Here is a 23,106-nt window from a genome sequence, read left to right as displayed (position 1 = left end):
GGTATATGAGTTTTTGCCTTTTTTTTTGCCATTTTTACCAGTTTAAACCAGGCAAAAATTGGCCATTTGCCACTTTATCCTGTTTTTGCTTGCAAAAATCAAACCCTGACTAGCTTTGCTTGAAGTACTGCAACGGAAAGTTATGACAAAGCAGGCAAAGTAAAAATGTACTTTTCTGTCTTAAACCCCAAGGAAAAACACATTTTACTTTTCTGTCTTAACCCTCAAGGAAAAACACATTGCAGTGAGTTACACTCGGTTTCAGAGAAGAACGGCAGTGCCTTGCTCAGATCGCCGCGAGTGTCCTGTTAATGAGTGACATACCGCATCTGTTATTATGATTGTCAGACGATTGAATTAGCCAATCAGAACCCCACTTACGTGTTTACCCTGTGCACGCTCTCAAAATATAAACAAGTGCCGTTCTTCTTTCGCAGAAACTGTAGTACTTAACTCCATCCCAGTCTTACCTAGCACCTGCGGATAGTCTGACCATGTCAATGCATACTTCTTGGCAGGGTTTCCTTCAGAGTCAATGATAATACTCATCATGTCTCTTCCCAAGGCCAACATGTCCTCTGATAGCCTTGTCACTGTGGGCTCTGCTTGTGAGGCATTGCCGGTGGTAAAGAGATCTTTTAACTCGCCATTCTCAATCTGCAGAATAAATTGGCATACAAATCAAACAAAATGGGAAATAAATAAAACATTTAACAAATACATATGAAGTTTATTTTCAATCCTGATCCCTAATACAGGGGTGTGATTGGTGCTTTTTGAAAAAAAAAACCCAAGGCAATGAAATTGCGAAGCGGAGCGAGCGAAGCGAGTGGAGCTCTCGCCTCTTGCGGCCGGGGGTCCAGGGGCCCGCTCAAGGTCGAGGGGGCGAAGCCCCTTGAAGCCAGAGGGGTTTTACACACTTGAGCACCACTGGAGATGCAATTTCATGGGGTAAAATGCAAAAATGAGAAACTGTTAAAATACTTCACTTTATAGTATAAACACATTCATTATCTGTGAATACATACTTCCAGTATATCATTCACATACACATGAGAAATTGCATCACCATTTTTGCACAGTACAGTGTGTCTATAAATCATCCAGTCAGGGTTCTAAGGAATTTTCATTTTAAAATTGGAGATTTTCTCATATCTGGAAACAAAATTCCGGAAATGTGACATCTCTGTTAAGTATTTAGCTCTTGGTCCAGGGCCACTCCAAAAGCGACAAAAAAAAAAAAAAAAAAAAAAATTAAAACAAAAATCCAGATTTTTTTTTAATCCCAAAAATCGAAATCGGAAAAATCACACCCCTGCTAATATCTTCTTATCCAACTTCAAAAGAAATATTTATTGGAATGTTTAATGTAGAGCCCAAAGTCCTCCATTTTAGAAAACCGAAAATGGACTTTCGCAACAACAGGCAAAATTTAAGATTATTTGGGTCCAATTTCCAATGTAAATTCAACAGAATGCACAGACCGATCAAATATTACACTGAAATTTACTTCAAAGTTATCATTACATGTACTTGCCTTTAGGGGTCATATATTTGCAGTTTCAGGATTTTTTTTTGGCTACATCACCGATTTTGCGAGGTTAACTTGTGCATCGCAATGTTGGATTCATTTGTGGACATAGTGTTTTTTAATATGGAAAAAAATCGGATTTCCCTAGAGTGGGTAAATTTTTATGTTTATTTTTATAAAACTGAAAACAATACAGAAATTAACATTTACAAAACAGAGAATTTCAATCTCTAGTTTAATGTCTTTAAGTTTTGCTCACAAGTTTACAAAGAAATTTCTCACTACACAAGTGTAATGACACTTGTCGATAAGGCCTAAAAAAAGATTTGTGTTGCCCTTTTCGACCAACCCAAACGGAGTCCCATTTTTCTTCTTCATTTTTTTCTTCAAATTTGAATCTTAAAATTCGCAAAATGTTTTGCCTGTTTGAAATTTGTTCCGCACAACTCTAATAAAAATGAGCCGGACAAATCTGAGGAATCATTGTTTACCATAATATTTTGTGGTCAACTTTTTGTGGTTTTTAATATTGTATGTGGCAAATTATTTTTTTTTAAAAAGATAATAAAACCGACCAACCTACCCTGACTTTGGTGCTTATACAAACTTTTTTTATTATTTTTTAGGCCTAATGTTACAGGATAAAGGATCTCCATTGAGCAAATATGTGTAGTTTAATATTAGATAGCTGCAGTTAACTTTTAGACTTTGTAACAGAAGAAAAGAAAAGGATCCTTCTCTAAAGGTCTGTTTATACGATGCCGCAATGCATTGCCACACTGCATCGTACTGCAAAATACTGCATTGCGATATCGCAATATATTTTAACTTGGAAATATGACAAGTTGCGGCAAAAAGTAATCAATATATCAGCATGCACCGCATCACAATTGCGGCATAGTATAAACAGACCTTTAGTAAAACCTCCAAAGTTAGATCAGGCCCAAGTTAACTTGTTTTATGCACAAAGAATGGACATTACCTTGATTAGGAAGTAATCCCTCTTGAATCCCACACACAGTGAGTTGCCACACCATGCCATGGCTTTGGGAACATCTGGCACTCCAAGCTAAAGAAAAAAAAAAAATACATGTCATATCAAGTTTATGCTTTGAATAACGGTTTAACTTTCTTTATCAACACATCCATTCAGGTAACATTTCAAATGCAATCTCTCTTTACTGTAACTAGAGGAATTGGGCAGATATGAAGCTAAGGATATCATTAAATGAGACCTGCTCTTACAATTTTTTTTATTTTGAGCTATGACCCGATTCGTATTCTCTGGATCATAAGCTTTAATATGACATGCAACTAGTCACGAGTTGCTCCCTCACTTGGTCTTCAAAAGTCAAAATTTCAATGAAGAATTCTTATATTTTCTATTGTTTTTTGACATGTACAATGAACCATATGTGACGTGTCTTGTCAAAAGCAGACACTTTTGGGCAGGATCGTAAATAGAGAAATAGCCAAAAATCTGACCTGCTGGAGACTTACCCCTCATTTTGTGAGAACAGGTCTCAAATGTACACACAAAACTAATGTTGATGCACTACAATCTCCCCTCCCTTATTCCTTCCTCTTCTTCTCATTTTGTGTCCATACCTGTCCTACAGTTTTTGTTTCCCACATCTCTTCCATTGTTCTTTATAACTAATCTATTTCTTGCTTTCTTCTAGTTGGCCTTTCTCATTTCTTCCTTCTTTTTACATCTGTTAGCTTCTTCTGTGTCTCCCTGGCCATGCGTATCTCGTCCTTCCTGTTTCCTTTTCTCAAAATGGCTCGCTCAGCCACTTTGCTAAATGCTTTATCTGATAATGGCATTAATTCCTTTCTTCCCGTTTTCTTTTGTTCATTTAATGAATTTCTTTCTCATTTTCCCTCCCCTTATTTCTCTCCCTCCATACCCCCTTCCTTTCTTACCTGAAGTTCTTCAAACGATCTGTTCCTCCAGTAGAATAACTGTAGTTTCCTTTTGACGGCAACACATAATTTGAGGCCATAATTACCGCCTGACTTACTGGAAGGCTTCTGGATGAAAAGGAAAGTGAAAGGAAAGTAACAAAATGAAATATTTTAGAACTTGTCAGAAAGAAAATTATCAGAATGTATAAATGTAAGTATTCAGCCATGCAGTCAATTATTGCACAGTCTGTAACCATGTCCTTGTATGGAACACAATAGTATTTTTGATCTAAGTCGCTGTCTGTATAATTAATTCTCAAACACAATCTGTGTGTCTCATAAGCGTATGAAGTCACACTGCCCCCATTAGGGTGCATCAAACGCCCCTCATGTCACAGAATTTGTTGTCCCTTGTCTTAAAATGTGCCAATGATCATAAAAGTAAGCTGTGCAAAATTTGAAGTGAATCTGAAATTGTCTAGTGGGGCCTCCGAGAGCCTTAAGTTATTGCATTGGATCTATGTATTAGAGTTCGTTGACCCCTGTGTAATTTCAATTAGAAACTACTTCGAAGTTTCAAAATATCCGTTACATGCAAACCGATTGGTCTCACAAGCCGAAATCACACAAGCTGATAGTCCGGGGAGAGGGGCACTCGCATAAACAGTCTGTACGCGTTGCATGCATGACCAACAAAACAAGTAAAAAGGAGTGTTTACGGCAAGTTACGTGTGTGACGCATTTAGGGTCAAAAACACTGATTTTCGAGAATAAGGGTAGTTTTCTGAAACTGAACAACCTGTTTAGGGTACCTTTTCCAATTTTTGGTAAATTATGAGTTCAAAAAGGGTACATTTGTTGCATTTTTACCAGCCAAAAACTCATTAGGGGGTAAATTCTATATTAAATTACCTTATTAAGGTTACACAAAGAGACGTATAAAAAACGTATAAAAAGACGCATAAAGTTGTTCTCTAAAACAGAGTTTTCTCAGTAATCAAATATCGCAGCGAGTGAAATGTTGGTGCATTGGATGTAGCTTAACATTTTTGTGTGTGTTATATACAAATTATTAGAATAAATTTGAAAATCCTTCGTTTAAAGCATTTTTACCCACCATGTTCACAAGATCAAAAACACGTTCCATGAGGTTTTTTTTTTTTTTATACGTATAAATCTACACCGAGTGATTGTTTTCTTCTTTTTCGTATTGTATTACAAATCGATCAAAGAAATAATGTTACCATGGGGAAGAACCAAATACAGTACCGATTAAATTTTAAAAGCCTGTTTTGGGGGAAAATTTTGGAGAATTTGCTTGAGAAAAAGCTGGTTTGTGAAATTATCGATATCTTGATTACGATACGTTAATTTAGACATCTGAATACCTACATTATTTCTCAACATTCTGGCAATTGCTATTCCATTTGATTTTCACTCCAAATTGAAGCTAGTTTTGCAAAAAGCGAGGTTTTCTTCCATCAGTTCGTTCAAAATTTCAGCGCCGACATGCGTGTTTATTCTAAGAGCCATAATGCGGACGCGATTGTAATAATTTAATTGCATCCAATTATAGTTATATTATCCGCTTTGAGAACAGTGAATTGCGTAAGCTGATCTATGGCCGAGTGGATAGAGCGTTGGACTGGGAATCTAATATGAACTATTTTTGTGGGTTCGAGTCTCCGTGTGGCTGAATTTTCTTTTTTTTTCTCTTTTCTCATTTTTTCTTCCTTTCTTTCCTCTTTTCTTTCTCCCTTTCTTTTTTCATTTCTTTTTTTTTCATTTCTTTCTTTCTTTTTCGTTCATTTTCTTTCTCTCTCTTTCTTTCTCTTTTCAGTATTTCTTTATTCTTTCTTGCTCCTTTCTTTTTAGTTTTATTTGATTGATTAAGCTGAGTGCAGTGAATCGTGATTGATTGTTTTTCACTTTATATAATTCAGAAATTTGTAGGCCTGCTAAGTCTGTCTTGTTGATTTTCATCCCAAATTCGATTTACAAATAATTGCTTTTTGATATTGTTGTTGTTGCCTACCCTTACATTGTAATCAGGGGAATAGCAGCATTGATTTCATCAAAGATATCAATGCTATAAATTCAAAATCAACACATTTTCCAGGGCGTAGCTTGACGAAGTGCCACCAATCAATTTTAAAATTTATAAAATCCTTGTGAAAATTGCGAAAGCGGCTTGTGCCACCCCGGCATCCGAGCTCCGGGCACGAGCTAAGCCAAGTTTCATAGCCTTTTCATGTCTTGACCGTGGATCGATATTCTATTGTAAGTAGGCCTACGTCGCGGTACGCTTGTTCATTTTCTGCATGGCTGTTTCTGTTATGAACTTACGCCCCTCTGAAATCAAGCGCATGAAAAACTCTCGGCTAACCTTAAGGGGCTAAATTTGTTGGTAGGGTAAAACTCGTTAAGGGGATGTTTCAAAAAAATATGGTCACGCATGTGTACACTATCATTTGAGTGCCCCCCCCACCCCTGGGCTGATAGTATGAATGCTCCTTTTCGAGACATTGAAATCTTGACTAAAAGTATTCAGAAGAAAAGGGTTGTGTGACACTGTCCTGAACGCACTGTTATTCATACTTCCGGGCCTATTTCAATATTATCTCGAAGAGGATCATTCATACTATCAGCTCGTGTAATTACAGCTGCTGAGACCAAACGGTTTGGATTTAGCGGGTATTTAAAAACATTGGCTAGCTTCTAATTGAAATTGTACAGGGGTCAACAAACTTTTATACATAGACCCAATGCAATAACTTTAGGCCCTTGGAGGCCCCACTAGACAACCTCTGATTCACGTCAAATTTTGCACAGCTTATTTTTATGGGACAGAATGATATATTGAAATTGAGGGGCGTTTGATGCACCCTAGCCCCCATGACCAATCTATGTATATAATCGGCCAACCAAATTGCACAATTTTGTATCCAGGCAGCATGTAAATGCTTCTACAAAGTATACGCAACCCAACTCAACCCCCCCCCCCCCCACCTTTTTGGAAAAATGCAACGCCCCCAGGGCATTTATTACAGACAATACGATAGCTGTCTCTGTGGTAATCATCATACTGTTAACAAGACAAACTGAGATAAAATGCTGTAAAAAAACATTGGAGACTTTCTGCTCCAAAACTGCTAATGAAACTCAAGTTTCTTACCTGAAGATCAATAGAAAATAGAGTGGCTCCCCTGGTCTTGCCGATGCTGGTGATCTGATTGAATTGCGCTAAATCATGGACATTGATTACATTATCTGAAAATATAATGATAATCAAAAGAGTTCAGATGTAAAATGGGGTAAATGCCACTTGGTACATGTATATGGTGTTACATTGTGTTCTGCACACTAATAGCCCTGTGTGTGTCCAGTCTCAGCCGGCTTTGTGCTCCTTCATCACTAAACAAACCATCTGGTGACAACCTCTTAAGTACACCTTTTCTGACTGATCTAACCCATCAAGCTTCAACCCAGTCCTCAACCGGATTGATGTAGTCCATCGAGAAAATGACTCGCAAGTGTCATTGAAGTTCAGCATGTGCTGTGTTGGCTTAGCGTGGTTTCTTGCGTGTACATATGCAGCACGTTGATTATGTACACCCACCATGTAACGCTAAGCTACCGCCACAGAATTCTAATATACACAAGAACCGGTCATCCCTATACCGATGCGTGGCCGCAAACGTAACCGTCCCGGCTGAAAAATGAATCAAAAAAGGTACGGCAAGAATTTTTCGCATCACGTACGTCGAAGTTCACTTTTCAATGTGCAAGCTGTAGTTAGGATAATGAAAAGCGACTGGTAAGCAAGTCTACTAAATGACATCAAAATATGAAGAAAAAAAAAGGCCGACCATCGCCGGACTCTTTCCAGAACTAATACAGCATATTTAGCCGTTGTCAACATGGGGTCATTGCCAGGATTATTTTCCTTAAATAAAAACTAACACCTCCGCTATATGGTATTTCACGATATAACATAAATTGAAAGAAAAGTGCAAATGTTTTTCGTGTTTCGAATTGGACGCGTGACAAGCTCTAATGACGTCATGATGTAAACAAAGTAATCGTCATTAATAATTAATAATTAATTAGGTAAACCCAAATATGGAGGTATCCAAAAGTATGCTAATTCGAAGTTCAACGAATCCGAATACGATCCTGGTATCCAATTCTATGCAAATGAGTTGAAGGAGGTTACGTAAACATGTACACTAATTCTCATCTAGCTTTACTAAAAGATCTTTGGCTACCGCAGAACATGCTGAACTTCAAAGCTAGTGCTGGTGACTTGAGGTAGATAGACTGCATCAAACGCCCCCTATGTAAACCGATTTTCTTCTTATTTGGGCCAAGTGTGCCACTTGCTAAAATATTAATCTACACCAAATTTAAATTCAATCGGATGTCGTCTTCTGGGTCCACCACAATTACACATGAGGCAGCTTTTTATCTTTCCATTATTTGTACATAAAAATCATGGCTCCCGTATGCATTTTGTTACTAATTACATTTAAAGAGGGGAAGTGGATTGTTTTATGGTTCCACATCATATTTTTAGTGATTGACAAGTGTTGTACAATTACTATTGCTTTAGAAATTAATAGCTGCCATATATACCAACATGTTATTTGAATACATTGCGGTTATTTACACATATAAAAGTCATGGCTCCTGCATGCATTTTGTATCAGATTACACTTAAAGAGTGGAAGTGGAATGTTTTATGGTTTCACATCACATTTTTAGTGATTGACAAGTGTTGTACAACAATAACTATTGCTTCTATAGCTGCCATGTATACCAACATGTTATTTTAAATACATTTGCGGTTAATTACATGCAATAGAGGTTATCCAATCATAGACTCTGAATCAGAGGATGATTTAAGGAAGCCCCATGATGCACTGTAAAAGTGTTATCACTAGAGTTTCAACTGCCACTTAAAATTCCAAATCCCATTGAACTCTGTGCAAAAGATGTTGTTTTAGAATTGCCCGTGTGTCATTATTACTTGGTCGATTTCAGATCTAAAGTGATGTATGCAAGTAGGATAATTCACACCTTCTGTAGATAACATAGAATGTGAAATCGACCAACTTTTTTGAAGGTGTTTTTATTGTAAATATATCTGTCCAAATTCAAATTTAACCATGCACGTGTGTATGCAGTTGGCAGGCAGTGGTGTCATGTTCACTCACACAGCTGTGCTAACCGCAAGACTTGCTGGGAAGTGCTTACATCATCCTCTGACTCTGAATGATTCAATTTACTCATGTGTGACTTCTAACAAAAGGCGCTGGTTCCCGTAGTATTCTTTATTTAAACCAATTCACTGCATGACTTTGGTGTTACCTGCATGACTTTGGCGGGGTGTTTTGAAACAGTCAATTTTGCATATGCAGGTACTTCTGTCTTCTGTTGAAAGTCCTAAACAAGCTATCAGTCGCTGATGAGAATAACATCTATGGTCACGCGTTTTAAACTCGCCACCCAAAAAGGGTGGAGATGTTACGCTTTTTGGTATCAAGCTGCAGTTAATCTCATATATTTTCATAATTACAAAAGCTAGATCAATGCATGTGGTCTCATTTGAAAGCTGTGTTATTATGCCATATTCCTGCAAAGTGGCATTGCCATAGTCCATCTAGAAGTGAAGATATACCTTTTTGTAGCTTGAAGTACAGGGGTGGAGGCGGAGGCGGCGCCGCCTGTACAAACTATATGGGAAATTGACATTTTTAGTACAATTTTTGCAGAAACGATGATATTTTTGTCAAATCTTTGTGTATGGCTATAAATTTGGTACCAAAAGAAAGCTAACATATTCTACTTTATTGTTTTATGATTGACAAGTAGGTAAATGAATGTATAGTATGGACAAACCAGGTGATAATTAAGAAAATAATAATAACATAGTGATTTTGTGACAATTATAAACTTGCAAATCGGTAGGAAAATAATTATTTTAAAAATAATATTTCATGTCCATTGATTTATTTTATTTTAAAAAGCCAAATAATGTTAACTGTTGGGCCTATATACCTTCCAGTAATTAAGAGTGCACATTTTTGTTTATTTTAAGTCAATTAATGTCAGCATGATGCTAAAGACCTTTTTGCATCCAATAAATCGGAAAATCCATGAAAATGAAGATGAATTTGGACATCAAGATCAGTATCCTCCAGGAACTATGGTCATCAATGGATACTACTAAAATGTACAATCTGCACAACATTCAGGCAATCCAGATCACTACAAAGCCAATCCTAAAGCCAATTGATGCTGTCATACCTAAAGACTGTGTATCATATTTTGGTATCAAAACATGCTATCGGACACAACCTGCATGGACTATGTGGATGTAAATGTGTGCAATTGCACTCTTTAAATACTTTTACAGTCTATGAAGTTAAAATCCTAATATTTGTGTATGTATGTTTGAAAGAATCAGCCTGTTTTCATGGGACATAGATAAATTTCATGTACTATCTTTAAGATGCATTCCCATCGGCGTATTTAATTACTCGGTAAGCGCAAGTTGTTTATCAGGTATGTTAATGTTTTTAAGTAAATTATGATGACTTGTTTCAGTGATTCTTCCTGCCACAAAAGCATGTTGGAATGTGTTTAGTTAGTCTGATATAAATAGATAGGTTTTTGGGGTGATAATGGGCAACTAAAGACACTTACATACATGGAATCTGTGAAAAGATTAAATTTCCGATTATAAATTTGCACCAAATTGGGATGGAAATATTTATTTTGGGTGAATCATGAACCCCATGCAATTTGATATTGTTGTAAGGGCCTAAGTGTGCTCTGCAAAATAATAGCATTATTTTTGCTATAGGGTTACCACAGAAAATGTTATTGTAAAAAACATTGAGTGACTAAAAATATATAAAAATTCACATTGTCTTGTTCCACATCTTGTAAGACATTTTGATAATGTTCCTCAGATTGGGCTGCTGATAAGAAGTCTGAGCTGAGCTTGACACCATGCTCTGCAGCATCATTTACCACACAAACATTGACTACCATGGTCTGTAAACCTGGGGATTGAGGCATGTGTCAACATAGCCTGCAAGAAATTTATGATCAAGCTGCAGAATGTGCATGGTGAACCATAAGTCCTTGCCTGTTGTAATGTCAGCTAGTGTTGTTGCTTCAGTGATGCTACATGGTTATACTCCAAAAAAAACACCTTTTTAATGAACATTGGTGTGGCTTTGTACTAGACTTGTAAAACTGAACAGGTAAATTGCATGGAATTAACCGCAATAACATGTTGGTATATATGGCAGCTATTAATTTCTTAAGCAATATTGTACAACACTTGTCAATCATTAGACTGCTTTGCATTCCCTTAAACAATTCATACCATTCCATGCATATAACACAACAAATCCCAAGTGACCGTTCTGCATGGATAGCTAGCTCTTGGATCAGAACAGGGTTGGCCCACTGCCTTTCCATGGTCAGAGGGAATAGAGGGATGAATAGAAGAATGTTAAAATGGTCTACTAAAGTAGACTAGTCAATCACTAAAAATATGATCTGAAACTATAAAACATTCCACTTCCATTAGATACAAAATGCATGCGTGAGCCATGACTTGTATGTGCAAATAACCGCAAATGTATTAAAATAACATGTTGGTATGTGGCAGCTATTAATTTCCAAAGCAATAGTTATTGTTCAACACTTGTCAATCACTAAAAATATGATGTGAAACCATACAAAATTCCACTTCCCCTCTAAAAGTGTAATTAGATACAAAATGCATACGGCAGCCATGATATTTATGTGCAAACAATTGAAAGATAAAAAGCTGCCTCATGTGTAATTGTGATATTTGCTGCAAATATCCCGTCAAAACTTTGAGCTCCCGGTGGACCCAGAAGACGACATCCGATTGAATTTAAATTTGCTGTAGATTAATATTTTAGCAAGTGGCACACTTTGGCCAAATAAGAAGAAAATCGGTTGACATAGGGGGCATTTGATGCACCCTACAGTGAGTAAAGTATATATATATTGTTATGCTAATGCACTTGTGGGTCCTTTTCACAACAGACAAGGTTGATGCCCACATATATTATGCCTGCACAAGCAGCAAGCAGAATCTTGGACAACTATCAGCAAGCAGAATCTTGGACAACTATCTGTTTACTACCACACGGAATAAAGCTACTCTATTGTGGTAACTTTGTAACTCGGCCGAGGATCTACTTTGTGCCCTGCACATACATTCAACAGCTAACCAGAGACTAACATCCTCAGTTGTCAACATTCTGGATTGACGTCTGAGAAACTGCCAGTTACATTTCATGTGTCTGATGCCGGTCTAATTTCATGTGTCTGATGCTTAAGTTACTGTACCCCTTCACTCTTGTTGTTCCTAATCTGCATGTGAACCACTGATTGGCCCATGTGGTTTCCCAGTGGGCACATCAATGTTGAATCAACGTTGAATTCAATCTAAGCTTGATATTTCAACGTTGAAATATCAACCTTATTTCAACCTCATTTCAACGTTGATTCGACAATGAAATATCAACCTTATTTCAACCTTACTCAATGTTATGTTTACCACTGATTGGCCCATGTGGTTTCCCAGTGGGCACATCAATGTTGAATCAACGTTGAATTCAATCTAAGGTTGATATTTCAATGTTGAAATATCAACCTTATTTCAACCTCATTTCAATGTTGATTTGACAATGAAATATCAACCTTATTTCAACCTTACTCAATCTTAGGTTGAAAATAGGTTGAAATCAAGTTGATTTAAATTTCAACCTGATTTCAACGTTGAAATATCAACCTGATTTCAACTTCAGGTTGAAATCAGGTTGATTTGGATTTCAACGTTGATTCAACTTTGACATGTCAACTTGTCCCCACTGGGTTGTCTTTTATAGTGCCTAGGTGCCTTGACTCACTGGACTTGTGTCATTCCTCATGGGATATTGCTCACTCTAGCATTTTATTTAAAAAAACAAAACAATTTGTATCAGACTTTCCTCCAGAAACTGGAGACCTCATTCTCTGCAGCTGTGTCCAACTCAACCTTTGAAATGCATTTTTTGTGTGCAGTTTTTAGAAAGTTAAGCAGGTAATCCTGTCAAAATGGTGCGGTAGGACACAGGTGTATCACAAGTCATGTGATGGGTTGCGACCAAAGTATTTTTATGAGTCAAGCACTTTTTGGTATGCTTGCTTTGTGTCATTACTAACAAGCAGCAAACAATAGTATTATAATTGGACATGTTTAACAGTACTTACCTGAAAGACTAATAAGTATCTGGAGTTCAGGGACGCATGCAAGTTGCTGGATTGGTTTCTTGGAGAAGGACTTGAAAGACTTCAATAAATCAACTTTGAAATTCTGGCTCCCTGTGTATAAAAAATACAACTTTCAATCAATGAACACTAAAGCATTTGTTACATGTTTAACACCATGACAACTACCTGCCGATTGACCAAAATGAATATTGTGTCCAATTTTGAACCAATCAAGGAGGGTATTAATAAGATCATCTGCAAATGCAAATTTGACCATGAATAGTTTAAAGCCTTCATGTAGTCATATTGGCAATTGAAATGAGCATTTTAAGTTATCAACCAATCAGAAATGCTGTTAGATGACCAGTAGTGTCCAGGGGTTAAAACTTTACTGATATCATTGACACGTAATCATATAATGACTATAAAATTTTGGATTAAAAATATACATTGTGAATCATCCTGTTTTGCTAAATGAAACATAGCTAAATCTTAATCCTTTATTTAGTTCTAACTTGCAATGAAAGTCAAATTTTAATTTTTGGTCAATTTTGGAAGGGCCAAAAAAAATTATATATCACCAAAACGGTGTCTCCTTATTCATGTGTGACCAGCTCCAGCAAAACCCAGAACAAGTCGCCAGCCATGTTTTTGGCATTAACAGCTGAAATCGAGGAGATAACACTGACGAAACTTCGGCCAGGCACAAGTGACCTGGTGAACAAAGGGGGTCGCAGTACACAAATGTAGATAGCTGGTCATAGTATTGATGCTATTTATATAATTTTGCCTAGTGCTTACATTTGTATTCAAGTCATGAAATGTCAAAAATGCGACTTTGGTTTTGTTAGAACAGGGCACATATCGTTATGAATTCGGCAGATGGCCGAATCCGGATTCGGCTTTCGGTAAATTCATTTTACGCATGCATTACTTTTGAATTTGAGACCAAGGGATCAATACTTTACCTATAGAGGGCAGCATATCGACTTTTTAACGGTTATCATCGTTGACCGTACTGCAATGCACCGTTAGCTAAACCTGTATGCCGCCCTCTTTTGAATACCTACTATGCTGTTATCATCTGATCTCCGTTACAAAATTGATATACTGCCCTCTATTATGTACAGCATTGATCCCTTGTTCTCAAATTCAAAAGTAATGCATGCTTAAAATGAATTTACCAAAAGCCGAATCCGGATTCGGCCATCTGCCGAATTCATAACGATATATACATGGTGTTTTACAAGTTGTTTGGGAAGCATCTCTTAAAATTATGTCTTTGGGACCATATTATACCGACTTGGGTGTCCAATGTCCATGGGGGGGCATTTGTTTGGGAAGCATCTCTTAAAATGATACGGTTTTGAGACCATATAACTTGGGTGCCCAATATCCATGGGGGCATTGCACTTTTTTACCATGCATGCTGACACATCACAAACCTATCTTTACATCCATCATAAGCCAAACCCCATCTTTACACTATACAAAAAAAAATTGGGCTTCAGATATATTTTAGAACTTAAAAAATGTTAGTGAAATGCCTCTGAAGGGGGTACTACACCCCTGCCCAATTTTGTGCCTATGTTTGCATTTTTCTCACAAATTATAGTGCATTGGTGACAAGTAAGTAAGGACTACAACTACTGCACTGGAAATTTCTTTTCAGCACAGACAACAGTTGTGGAGTTACAGTCAAAAATGAGGGAAACCAATATTTGATCAATAAATCAATAACTACTTGAATTTCCAGTGCAGTAGTTGTAGCCTTTGCCCTTATAATATACATCTAACTTGTCACCAATGTGCTATAATTTTTGAGAAACATGCAAAAATAGGCACAAAATTTGCCAGGGGTGCAGTACCCCCTAAAGGCATTTTCTTGAGTGCCTTCTGTAATTTATATGAACATTTTATTTGACCACATTCATGACTATACGAGGGGGTATCAAAAAGTTTTAGAAATCGCCCAGAAGTGAAAGAGCTATATCAATGAAATTTTGTCAGTGCAATCACTGGTCCTTATGTACATTATGGTCCAAAAATGGTCTCATAGGTATGTTTACTTTTTTTACAGGTGGCACTAGATGCCAATAACCTGCTGCCCCAGTTACTGCGCATAAACTGCAAGATTGAGAAAATTGAGGCAAGCAGCATTATTAAGATCCTGCTTTTGAAGGGTTGCAGTGCCTAGAAAATTGATGATGAAATGAAAGTTATCTTGGTGGTGATTGTGATATGTCACTGTTGCTTTTTGGAAAAGGAATTTTATTTCATCACAGATTTTCTGGGCACTGTAACACTTAAAATGGAACTTATTCATGCTGCATGCCTCAATTTGCTCCATTTTGCTGGTTATGTGGTTACATAGGCAAGTAGTGACATCTAGCTCCTGTAAAAAAAGTAAACATACTTATGAGACCATTTTTGCACCATAGTGTACATAAGGACCAGTGATTGCACTGACAAAATTTCATTGATATAGCTCTTTCACTTCTGGGCAATTTCTAAAACTTTTTGATACCCCCTCGTATGTTAGCTTACCATGTCCCCCAGTGACACTATACACAAGAAGATGTCCAGGCTTGGTGCCTACCAATAATTGGTCTCCTGAAAAAAGCAAGGTAAAAAAATGGATGTTTACTAACTGAAAAAAATGGAAGAATAAGAAAAGGAAGGGATAAAACTCTGGATGTTTACAACTGCCAAAAGAAGAATAAGAAAGGAAATGTTCCAAAATACACAACTTTACTTCTTATGTAGTAGTGACTACAAGTAGTTCAACGATAAGGGGTGGTGCAATAATTATGTGCACCCCGGGGTGGTGAATTATAGATGGGGGCAAAGATTTGTTGGCAGGCCAAAAGGGGGGTGGGACAAGCATTTTTTGGCAAGTCGAAAGGGGAGGTCAAGCGATTTTTGTCAGGTCGAAGGGGGGGGGGGAAAAGTGATTTTTGGCACAGATATTTTGGGCACCGTTTCTATATTACACCCTAAAAAGGTGTAGGAAAACATTAGGAACACATTCAAATATATATGGTCATTTTCACGGTAAAGGGTGTAACTTTGGATTTTTAACATTTTAATCCGTAGTGTTCTAATAAAGCCACAGAATTCCATGATTTTTGGCCACATAAGTCATCTAGTTAGCAGCTACCTTGGGTAGCATAATCAGCTTTGGGAGTTACTGCGTTCAGTTTAAGCAGGCTTAAATGTACCGAATATTGCCATTTTGAAAAACTATAAAAAACAGTAACATTTTTGTAAAACCCTGTGTTTTCTTCAGTTAGTTCATGGATAATTTTTCTTATCCTGAAAGAACAGTCATATGTTCAGTAAACACTGCCACATTAGATTTAATTGTGAACAGCCCTGTATTTTTGAGAACCGGACTTCGATATTTGTCGTTTCGGAGGCTTCATTTTCCGTTAACAATTGTTAACAAACTTTGTGGGTGTAGCTTTGGTTCATAATTATTGGTTATTTCTTCACTTCTTCTTGATTCATAACAGTTGTTATCTTAACTTGAAATGGGTAACAAAAATTAGTAGATTTGCAAGCTTTTAAAATTTTTATAAAATCTTGACTTCAAAGAGCCGTTTTCCGTTAACTTTTTGAAGCCTCGAAACAAACTGTTCAGCAAGCTTGTGCAAATATAAATAAAAGAGCTCATCAAATCTATTTATCAAAATGTAGCAAAGTAGATCCTCAAGTCACATGTTTTTAAATCGTGGAGATATATATCACCGTTTGAAAATGGGACCCAATACAAACTTTCCGTTAACACTTGAAGCCTCCGAAACAAATGAAGCCTCCGAAACAACAATAAGATTAATTATCATCTATGCATATCTAAATTGGTGTGTTTCATACTGATATCTGCATTGTAATTATTACTTGATATGTGCAGAATGTCATAAATTAAAAAAATTTTTGACATTATGGTTAAAAGTTTGAAAAATATACTGATATCCAAAAAAGCCTGTTTCGGAGGCTTCACATGCAAAAAACACCATGCTTAACAAATGGGTGAAAAAATTAACATGTGATAAATCTACAATATCTGCCGCATAGAATCATTGATTCAATATACACAAGAAAATAACAGCTTAGATGATCCCAACACTGTTGTTTTCAAAAAAACTACTTCTGCAATGTTTAACAATTGTTAACATGAAGCCTCCGAAACAAAAAAAATGACATGCTGTGATAATTTAATTTTGTTACAACTGAAATTCAATACTTAGAAGCAAAGCATGAAAATTGGTAATTGTGATAGTTTTTACCTATTTTTTTATGTCAACTTGTAGTGGTTAGCCAAATATTTTACTTTTATGATCACCGGTGTTGTTAACTGAAGCCTCCGAAACACAAATCGCTTGAATTGCCAATTCTAAAAAATAACTCCAATTTCTGTGAAACTTGGCTGGGAGGTTCCTTTCATCAAGTAGTATTTGTACATGAAGTTAGACATTCAAATTATTTTAGGAACCCAATTAAAACTTAAAAAATATGTTTAAGGTTTGGAAATTTCCATTGTAAATGACACTTGATGTTAAAAATTTTCAAAACTGCAATTACAAACATAGCAAAACATGGTATAAAATTTAACTTATATCTGTTGACTTACTTTGGAATGGGATTTCACATGTATTCCAGCTTTCATGTCATAATTTTCTGAGGTTATGTAAAATACATTTTTTTCTTAGATTTTAACCAAAATGTTATGGAAATGTCAATTTTTTATTAGAAATCAAAAGGTTTAAGCCTTGAAACATTATTTTACTGGAATTTAAGTTGCTTCTATGCATGATTTCAGTAAACAGAAACATATTTAAGTGGTTTGAAATTTTGACCCAAAAAATCAAAAGTTACACCCTTTACTGTGAAAATGACCATATGCAAAATTTCCTGCTCGATGCGCTTGCATTATATGATTTAAGACAATTTAAGATTTTAAATTCGGGTTCCCCAAAATCCAAGACAGCACCGCCAATTGAACATTTTTATTCGCAGCATAGAGCTATGAGATCTTACATACAAGCGAATTCGTCTCATCTCATAACGCGAATTCGTTCAACAAATGTACATGTATGGGAAATATGCTCCCATACTGACAAGTTATGTCCAGTGTGGTCACGTCACACTTCCGGTGTGACATGTCCAGAACATCAATACAATCTTGGAACTTTTGCCAATTTTAAGCTTCCTAAAAATCCTATAATATCTATTGCACATAACATACGAAGTCACAAACTTCAATATGCACTTCAAATGGAGGCCAGCTGTTAATCATTACCGATCCTTCAGAACGTTTTACTCTTGCGGCTGTTTGATGTAAAATGCGACTTCGATATCTCCATTTTCCCTATTGAAACGTCATGTGTTGTTTACCATTTTGCCGGAAATGTACAAGGTATTCTGGGAAATTGCCAGGCCTTCTTCCGGAAATGCGCAAGGCATTGTGGGAAATTGTCAGACCTGTACATGTTGTGCGCGATTTTGTTAGTGTTGCCAGATAAAAATGAAGAAATTACCCCTGCGAGACCGCTGCATTCGCCATCAAACAAGTGTGTTTGCCGGCAATTTAGTTATTTTATTTCGCAAAGGGGGATACTGTTATACTGTTTGTTAATCTCAAGAAATTATGACAGGATTAGTCTGAAATCGGGATTAGATAAGATAATTATATACAATACACATTCATTTTCTGTACCATTTTTTAAAACGACTGGACTAGAAAACCTATCAAGGTGTTGCTATACAAGGTGTTTGTGCAACGCTACAAATCTTTGTCACCCAATGTAACTAGGTTAATTGCGAATCGGTCTGACAAGGTCAGCTCATATCCGCGTCATAACAAACCTCATTGTCGTAGCCGAGAGAGCAAGTGTGAGAGCTGGACACTTTTCGCGTTCTGGACACGTTTTGTCATAAATATATGATATTGGCGATGTCCACTCTTTTACACGAAAGAAGAACGCAACTTCATGTATTGGCGATGTCCAGTGTTTATGGACACTTTTTACACACAGCTACGTTTGATCGTGACAGGGTAGATTCGATAGCTGTACAAATTGTACAAAATATCAATTTGATACAAGCCTAAAATTATGTACACAAATATTTTGGTCCACACATTGTGCATGTAATGATGTATTGAGTTGTTCGAGATGTACTGACAAGTCTGTAGTGCCGCACTATTACGCTGACTTTCCTATTCGGTGAGGATGACAATTTTGACCTCCTCGTCTGTTTACAAACAGAGAGGTAGAAAAAAGACCGTTCTGCTTGTCCAAACACTCAAGTATCAGAAGGATGGTCCACAATTAATAGCGTGATTCACGTAACATGAATAGGGATTAAAAAGCTGTCAAGTAGAACCATGTGCTTCTTTTGTCCAATTTGCCATCAAGATTTCATATGGAAACAGTTCAGACCCAGAACACGATCATGTCAGAAATTAATATTTTGTTCTGGGACTGATTATTCGGACTAACAAGTCTGCACATATACGGCCATGCGTTTTGAGTTGGGCCGGTAATGCGTTACATGTTTTCGCGAGATGAAAATTGCATGTTTTTTGTTTAGATATGAATAATGTATATAAAAGTATACATTTTCTGGCTGCAAATGAACCAAGGAATCAAAAAATGCGCTTTAAAATGACACAGAGTGTAACACTAAGGAGTTATGAAACTGAAAATACCAAATATTTTAGGGAAAAAATGTAAAATTTGACAAATTAAAAAAAAAGTTAGTTTCACCCCACATATTTAAAAGTTCCATATTTGAATTCCTCTCAGTCAGAGCTTGTATAACATCATAAGGTTCAATAAAATTAAAATGATTTTGCACCAGCTTCTTTCAAGGCATATTTTCCCATTGACTTCAATGTGTAACCCGAACGGAAAATAAAATATGCAAAATTGCTTCTCAAAGCAAATTAAATTACCTGGAATATGATTGTATGGTGTTATAGTATAATAAAATGCAGTTTAAAGTGAATTGTAAAAATGTGAAAAAAGAAATGGACCTCTTGCATCATATGACCCCTGGGGGTCACTTTTATTAAATTTGCTCCTCCTGATCCTCCTCCTCCTGATCCTCCTCCACCCCGCACATTATGCTAATTATATGCAAATTATTCAAATGTTAATAACTTTTTACAACTTTTTTAAGGTGTACTGTATTGGTCTCATCACAAGCTTTAATTTGACACCAAATTTAACTACATAGGCTACATATTAACTGAGAAAATTAAAAAGATGAACCCTAAAATGCCGCGCGCATGTAACATCTCCACCTATTTACTGGCCCAACTCAAAACGCATGGCCATACATGACATACGTGATGGTTTTAAACGCTTGAAAGAACCCTTGCAGAAGACAAAAGTTCCAACAACATTCACAGTATGACTATAGTCGGAAGTTCAAGTTCTAAGAGAGATATGTGTACGGTACATAATCATGTAATTGGAAGAAGAAGATTAAAACATTAGGCCTATAACATAGCGTAAATTGTTAGTTCACCACGTAAACTTGATGGCTCAAAATTCGGACCGCTCGCCAATAAGTTTACTGTCATTGCGTATTTTGAAACGGTTGATGTTTCAATGATCCCCGATTCCCGTTCGTTCTATTATTTTAGCTGTGCATGTGCATGACGCTTGTGGGAACCAGCCAAACTTCAGGATAAAAAAACGATCGCCGATTAACGATGTGATGTGGGAATTGCATAGGATTGCACAGAGATTAAATTTGGCAAAATTTGACTTTTCTAGGCAAATTGACAAAACTTTGTGTGCGTAATAACTAATATGATAAAAGACAGTTGTATTTTATAATAATTTAATGCATCGGCGATCGCTTAGGTGTTTTGATGTTTTGGGAGATTGTGAGGGATCCCAAACAATGGGTGACGGAGCCTATTCTTGACTGTAATATTCCTTCAGCACTCCGCAGTACGGTCTTAGCCTTATACGTTGGACAGATAGTATCAGTTTGTGAATGAGGACAACGTAAGTTCCCTGCATTAGGGTGCATCAAACGCCCCTCATGTCATGCAGATTTTTTCTACTTAGTCTTAAAATGTGCCATTGGGCTAGAAAACACCCTGTGTAAAATTTGAAAAAAATTTAAGAACCGTTCATTTATATTATAAGGGAGCGATCGTTATTTATGACAGAGGGGAATGGGAAAATTTAGGGGAACACGAAATTTTTAGGGTCTTTAAGGGAACCTGAAATTTTAGTTGAACCAGGAGGGGGATTGTTAAATTTTAAATGGAGAAAAGTGGGAAAACAAGGGGAGCATAAAATTTTTTTTGAGCGGAATGAGGAGGAACATAAAATTTTTTGTCAATATTTTTCCAAAACGCCCATTCCCCCTGCCGTAAATAACGATCGGTCCTAAGGTCCAGCTATGGTGACACCTAGTGACGTCACACTGGATAAATTCCATTCACTGTGAGAGGAGGGTCGCGAATGTGAATACAATCACAGATACTTAAATTTAAGTATATCTGTGATGCAATGGAGCAAATAAATCTGAAATCAATACAGCATTAGTTTGCTTAGAATTAAACAGGGCATCTGTCTCATCAAATTCCTCTATAGTATAATAACACCAATGCCTATCATTCATAGAAGTTGAGAATGCTGCAGATTTCAACATCTGGAAATTTTGAGCTGTAATTAAGTTCAAATGACCTTGGGCACTGCATAAGTCTAGATGGATGACAAAAGTTTTGTATTCAATAAAGATCTGTCTCCTAGAAGAATTCATTAAGTAACTTTCTGCAGGAACAGATCACCAAGAGGCAGCAGGTACCGGTAACAACCTGGAATTCCTCACAGAAACTGTTAACAACTGGCCCAAGTGGAGTTGATGTGGAGATGCTGAATTTTTATAAAACCAGAAGTCTTGTGACACCAAATCATCTAAAGTAGTGGACTCATTGATATCTTCTGGGAACTTTGGTTTTCCAAACCCTGTGCCAAATCTGTCTCTTGGTGCTTGTATTTCTTCACTTGGTTGAAGCTTAAGGAGTCTATCAGCCAACCATTGTTGTTTCTCATCCTCGGGTATCTAGCTGCTAAAAAGGAAAGTGGTACCATTTCAGATATCAAGTACCAGAGGTATCGCTTTGAGGCTTTGACAGCGCTGCTGGAGACATCCAGGTTCACAGCATAGTGATGAAGTAGACTATGAAAGAGCTGCAGATCATTTGAAAGAGCATCAACTACACTGCAAGTAATCCACCAAGGGCTATAGATTTACGAATTACGAAAGTCACAAAGTCTTGCAACTTTGATAACTGCTGCTTCTTGGTGATCGGGATTCTTCTAGGAGATGGATCTTTATTGAATACAAGACTTTTGCCATCCATAGACTTATGCAGTGCCCCAGGTCATTTAATTACAGCTCAAAATTTCTCAGATGTTGATCTGCACAGGGAATCTGCAGCATTCTCAACTTCTATGAATAATAGGCATTGGTGTTATTTTATACTATGTTAGAAATGAATGGTTCTAAGCATTTAGGAATAAATACCTTATTTATAGATGTGTTTTTGCAGAAACAAATATCATTTAAACCTGCAGCATTGTCAAGAAACCAACATATATTAAAGAACTAGGAGGATAAACAACATACAGTCATTATTGGAAAATAGCACATATGGGAGCTATTTCTTTCTAAGTTGATATTAGTGAGGATTCTAAGCTTATGCATGATTATTGTTTTGTATTTTGTAACTTTTTGATATCCGTTATGATCACTCAGTATCACGGCAGGCAATAAAACAAATGGCAGCTATTTTATCCTGTGGTAACAAATGTGTTAAAATAGCTGCCATATGTAAGAAGGCAATTCAATACCTCGCAACTTCAACGCCACCAAGGCCACCCTTGACCACCTTCAATCAGGGACAGACTTAGGTTTCAGTTTTCTACTGGCCCTCAGGGCCAGTGAAATGGCAAATCTAGTGGCCCTGCAATAAATTTACTGGCCCAGCTTTTTCAATATGTTCTACTGCACACAAAAAAAACCCAAATTTTTGTCGGTGCTTTTGGGGAAAAATCTATATCAATTTTTAATCATTTGTCATCATATACAATGTGTATCATATCGCAAATATCAAAAAATCAAAATTATTTGATATTCCTTGTTTTCAAAATGCAATTCGATATGTCTGATGTGCTCTCAGGTCCCACAAAAAATATGTGGAAACATCACTATCCGAGCCCTTAAAGTCAAGCAAACCTTAACATTTTAATTTGTTTTGTACTGAATGTACTGAATGTAGAGAGTGTAGTCACTAACACAAGTTCAGTCAATAGTCCTGCCTTTTTTAG

At 36.7% G+C, this 23,106-nt stretch overlaps 1 protein-coding gene across 1 annotated transcript in view; it reads right to left on the bottom strand.

The window, feature by feature from the left end:
* The window catches only part of LOC140147072 (vam6/Vps39-like protein), an 87,708-nt gene that overhangs the window by 62,613 nt on the left and 1,989 nt on the right, over positions 1-23,106 (bottom strand). The window contains exons 2-7 of the mRNA XM_072168847.1: positions 15,293-15,358; positions 12,746-12,856; positions 6,615-6,709; positions 3,458-3,565; positions 2,514-2,600; positions 471-657 (exon numbers count right to left, since the gene is read on the bottom strand). Of these exons, the coding sequence (XP_072024948.1) occupies positions 471-657; positions 2,514-2,600; positions 3,458-3,565; positions 6,615-6,709; positions 12,746-12,856; positions 15,293-15,358 (654 nt within the window). The remainder of the gene's footprint in view (positions 1-470; positions 658-2,513; positions 2,601-3,457; positions 3,566-6,614; positions 6,710-12,745; positions 12,857-15,292; positions 15,359-23,106) is intronic.

Source organism: Amphiura filiformis, chromosome 1, assembly GCF_039555335.1.
Source record: "Amphiura filiformis chromosome 1, Afil_fr2py, whole genome shotgun sequence".
NCBI lineage: Eukaryota > Metazoa > Echinodermata > Ophiuroidea > Amphilepidida > Amphiuridae > Amphiura > Amphiura filiformis.
Note: the sequence above shows the minus strand (reverse complement) of the source record. Positions and strands in the feature narration are given on the sequence as shown.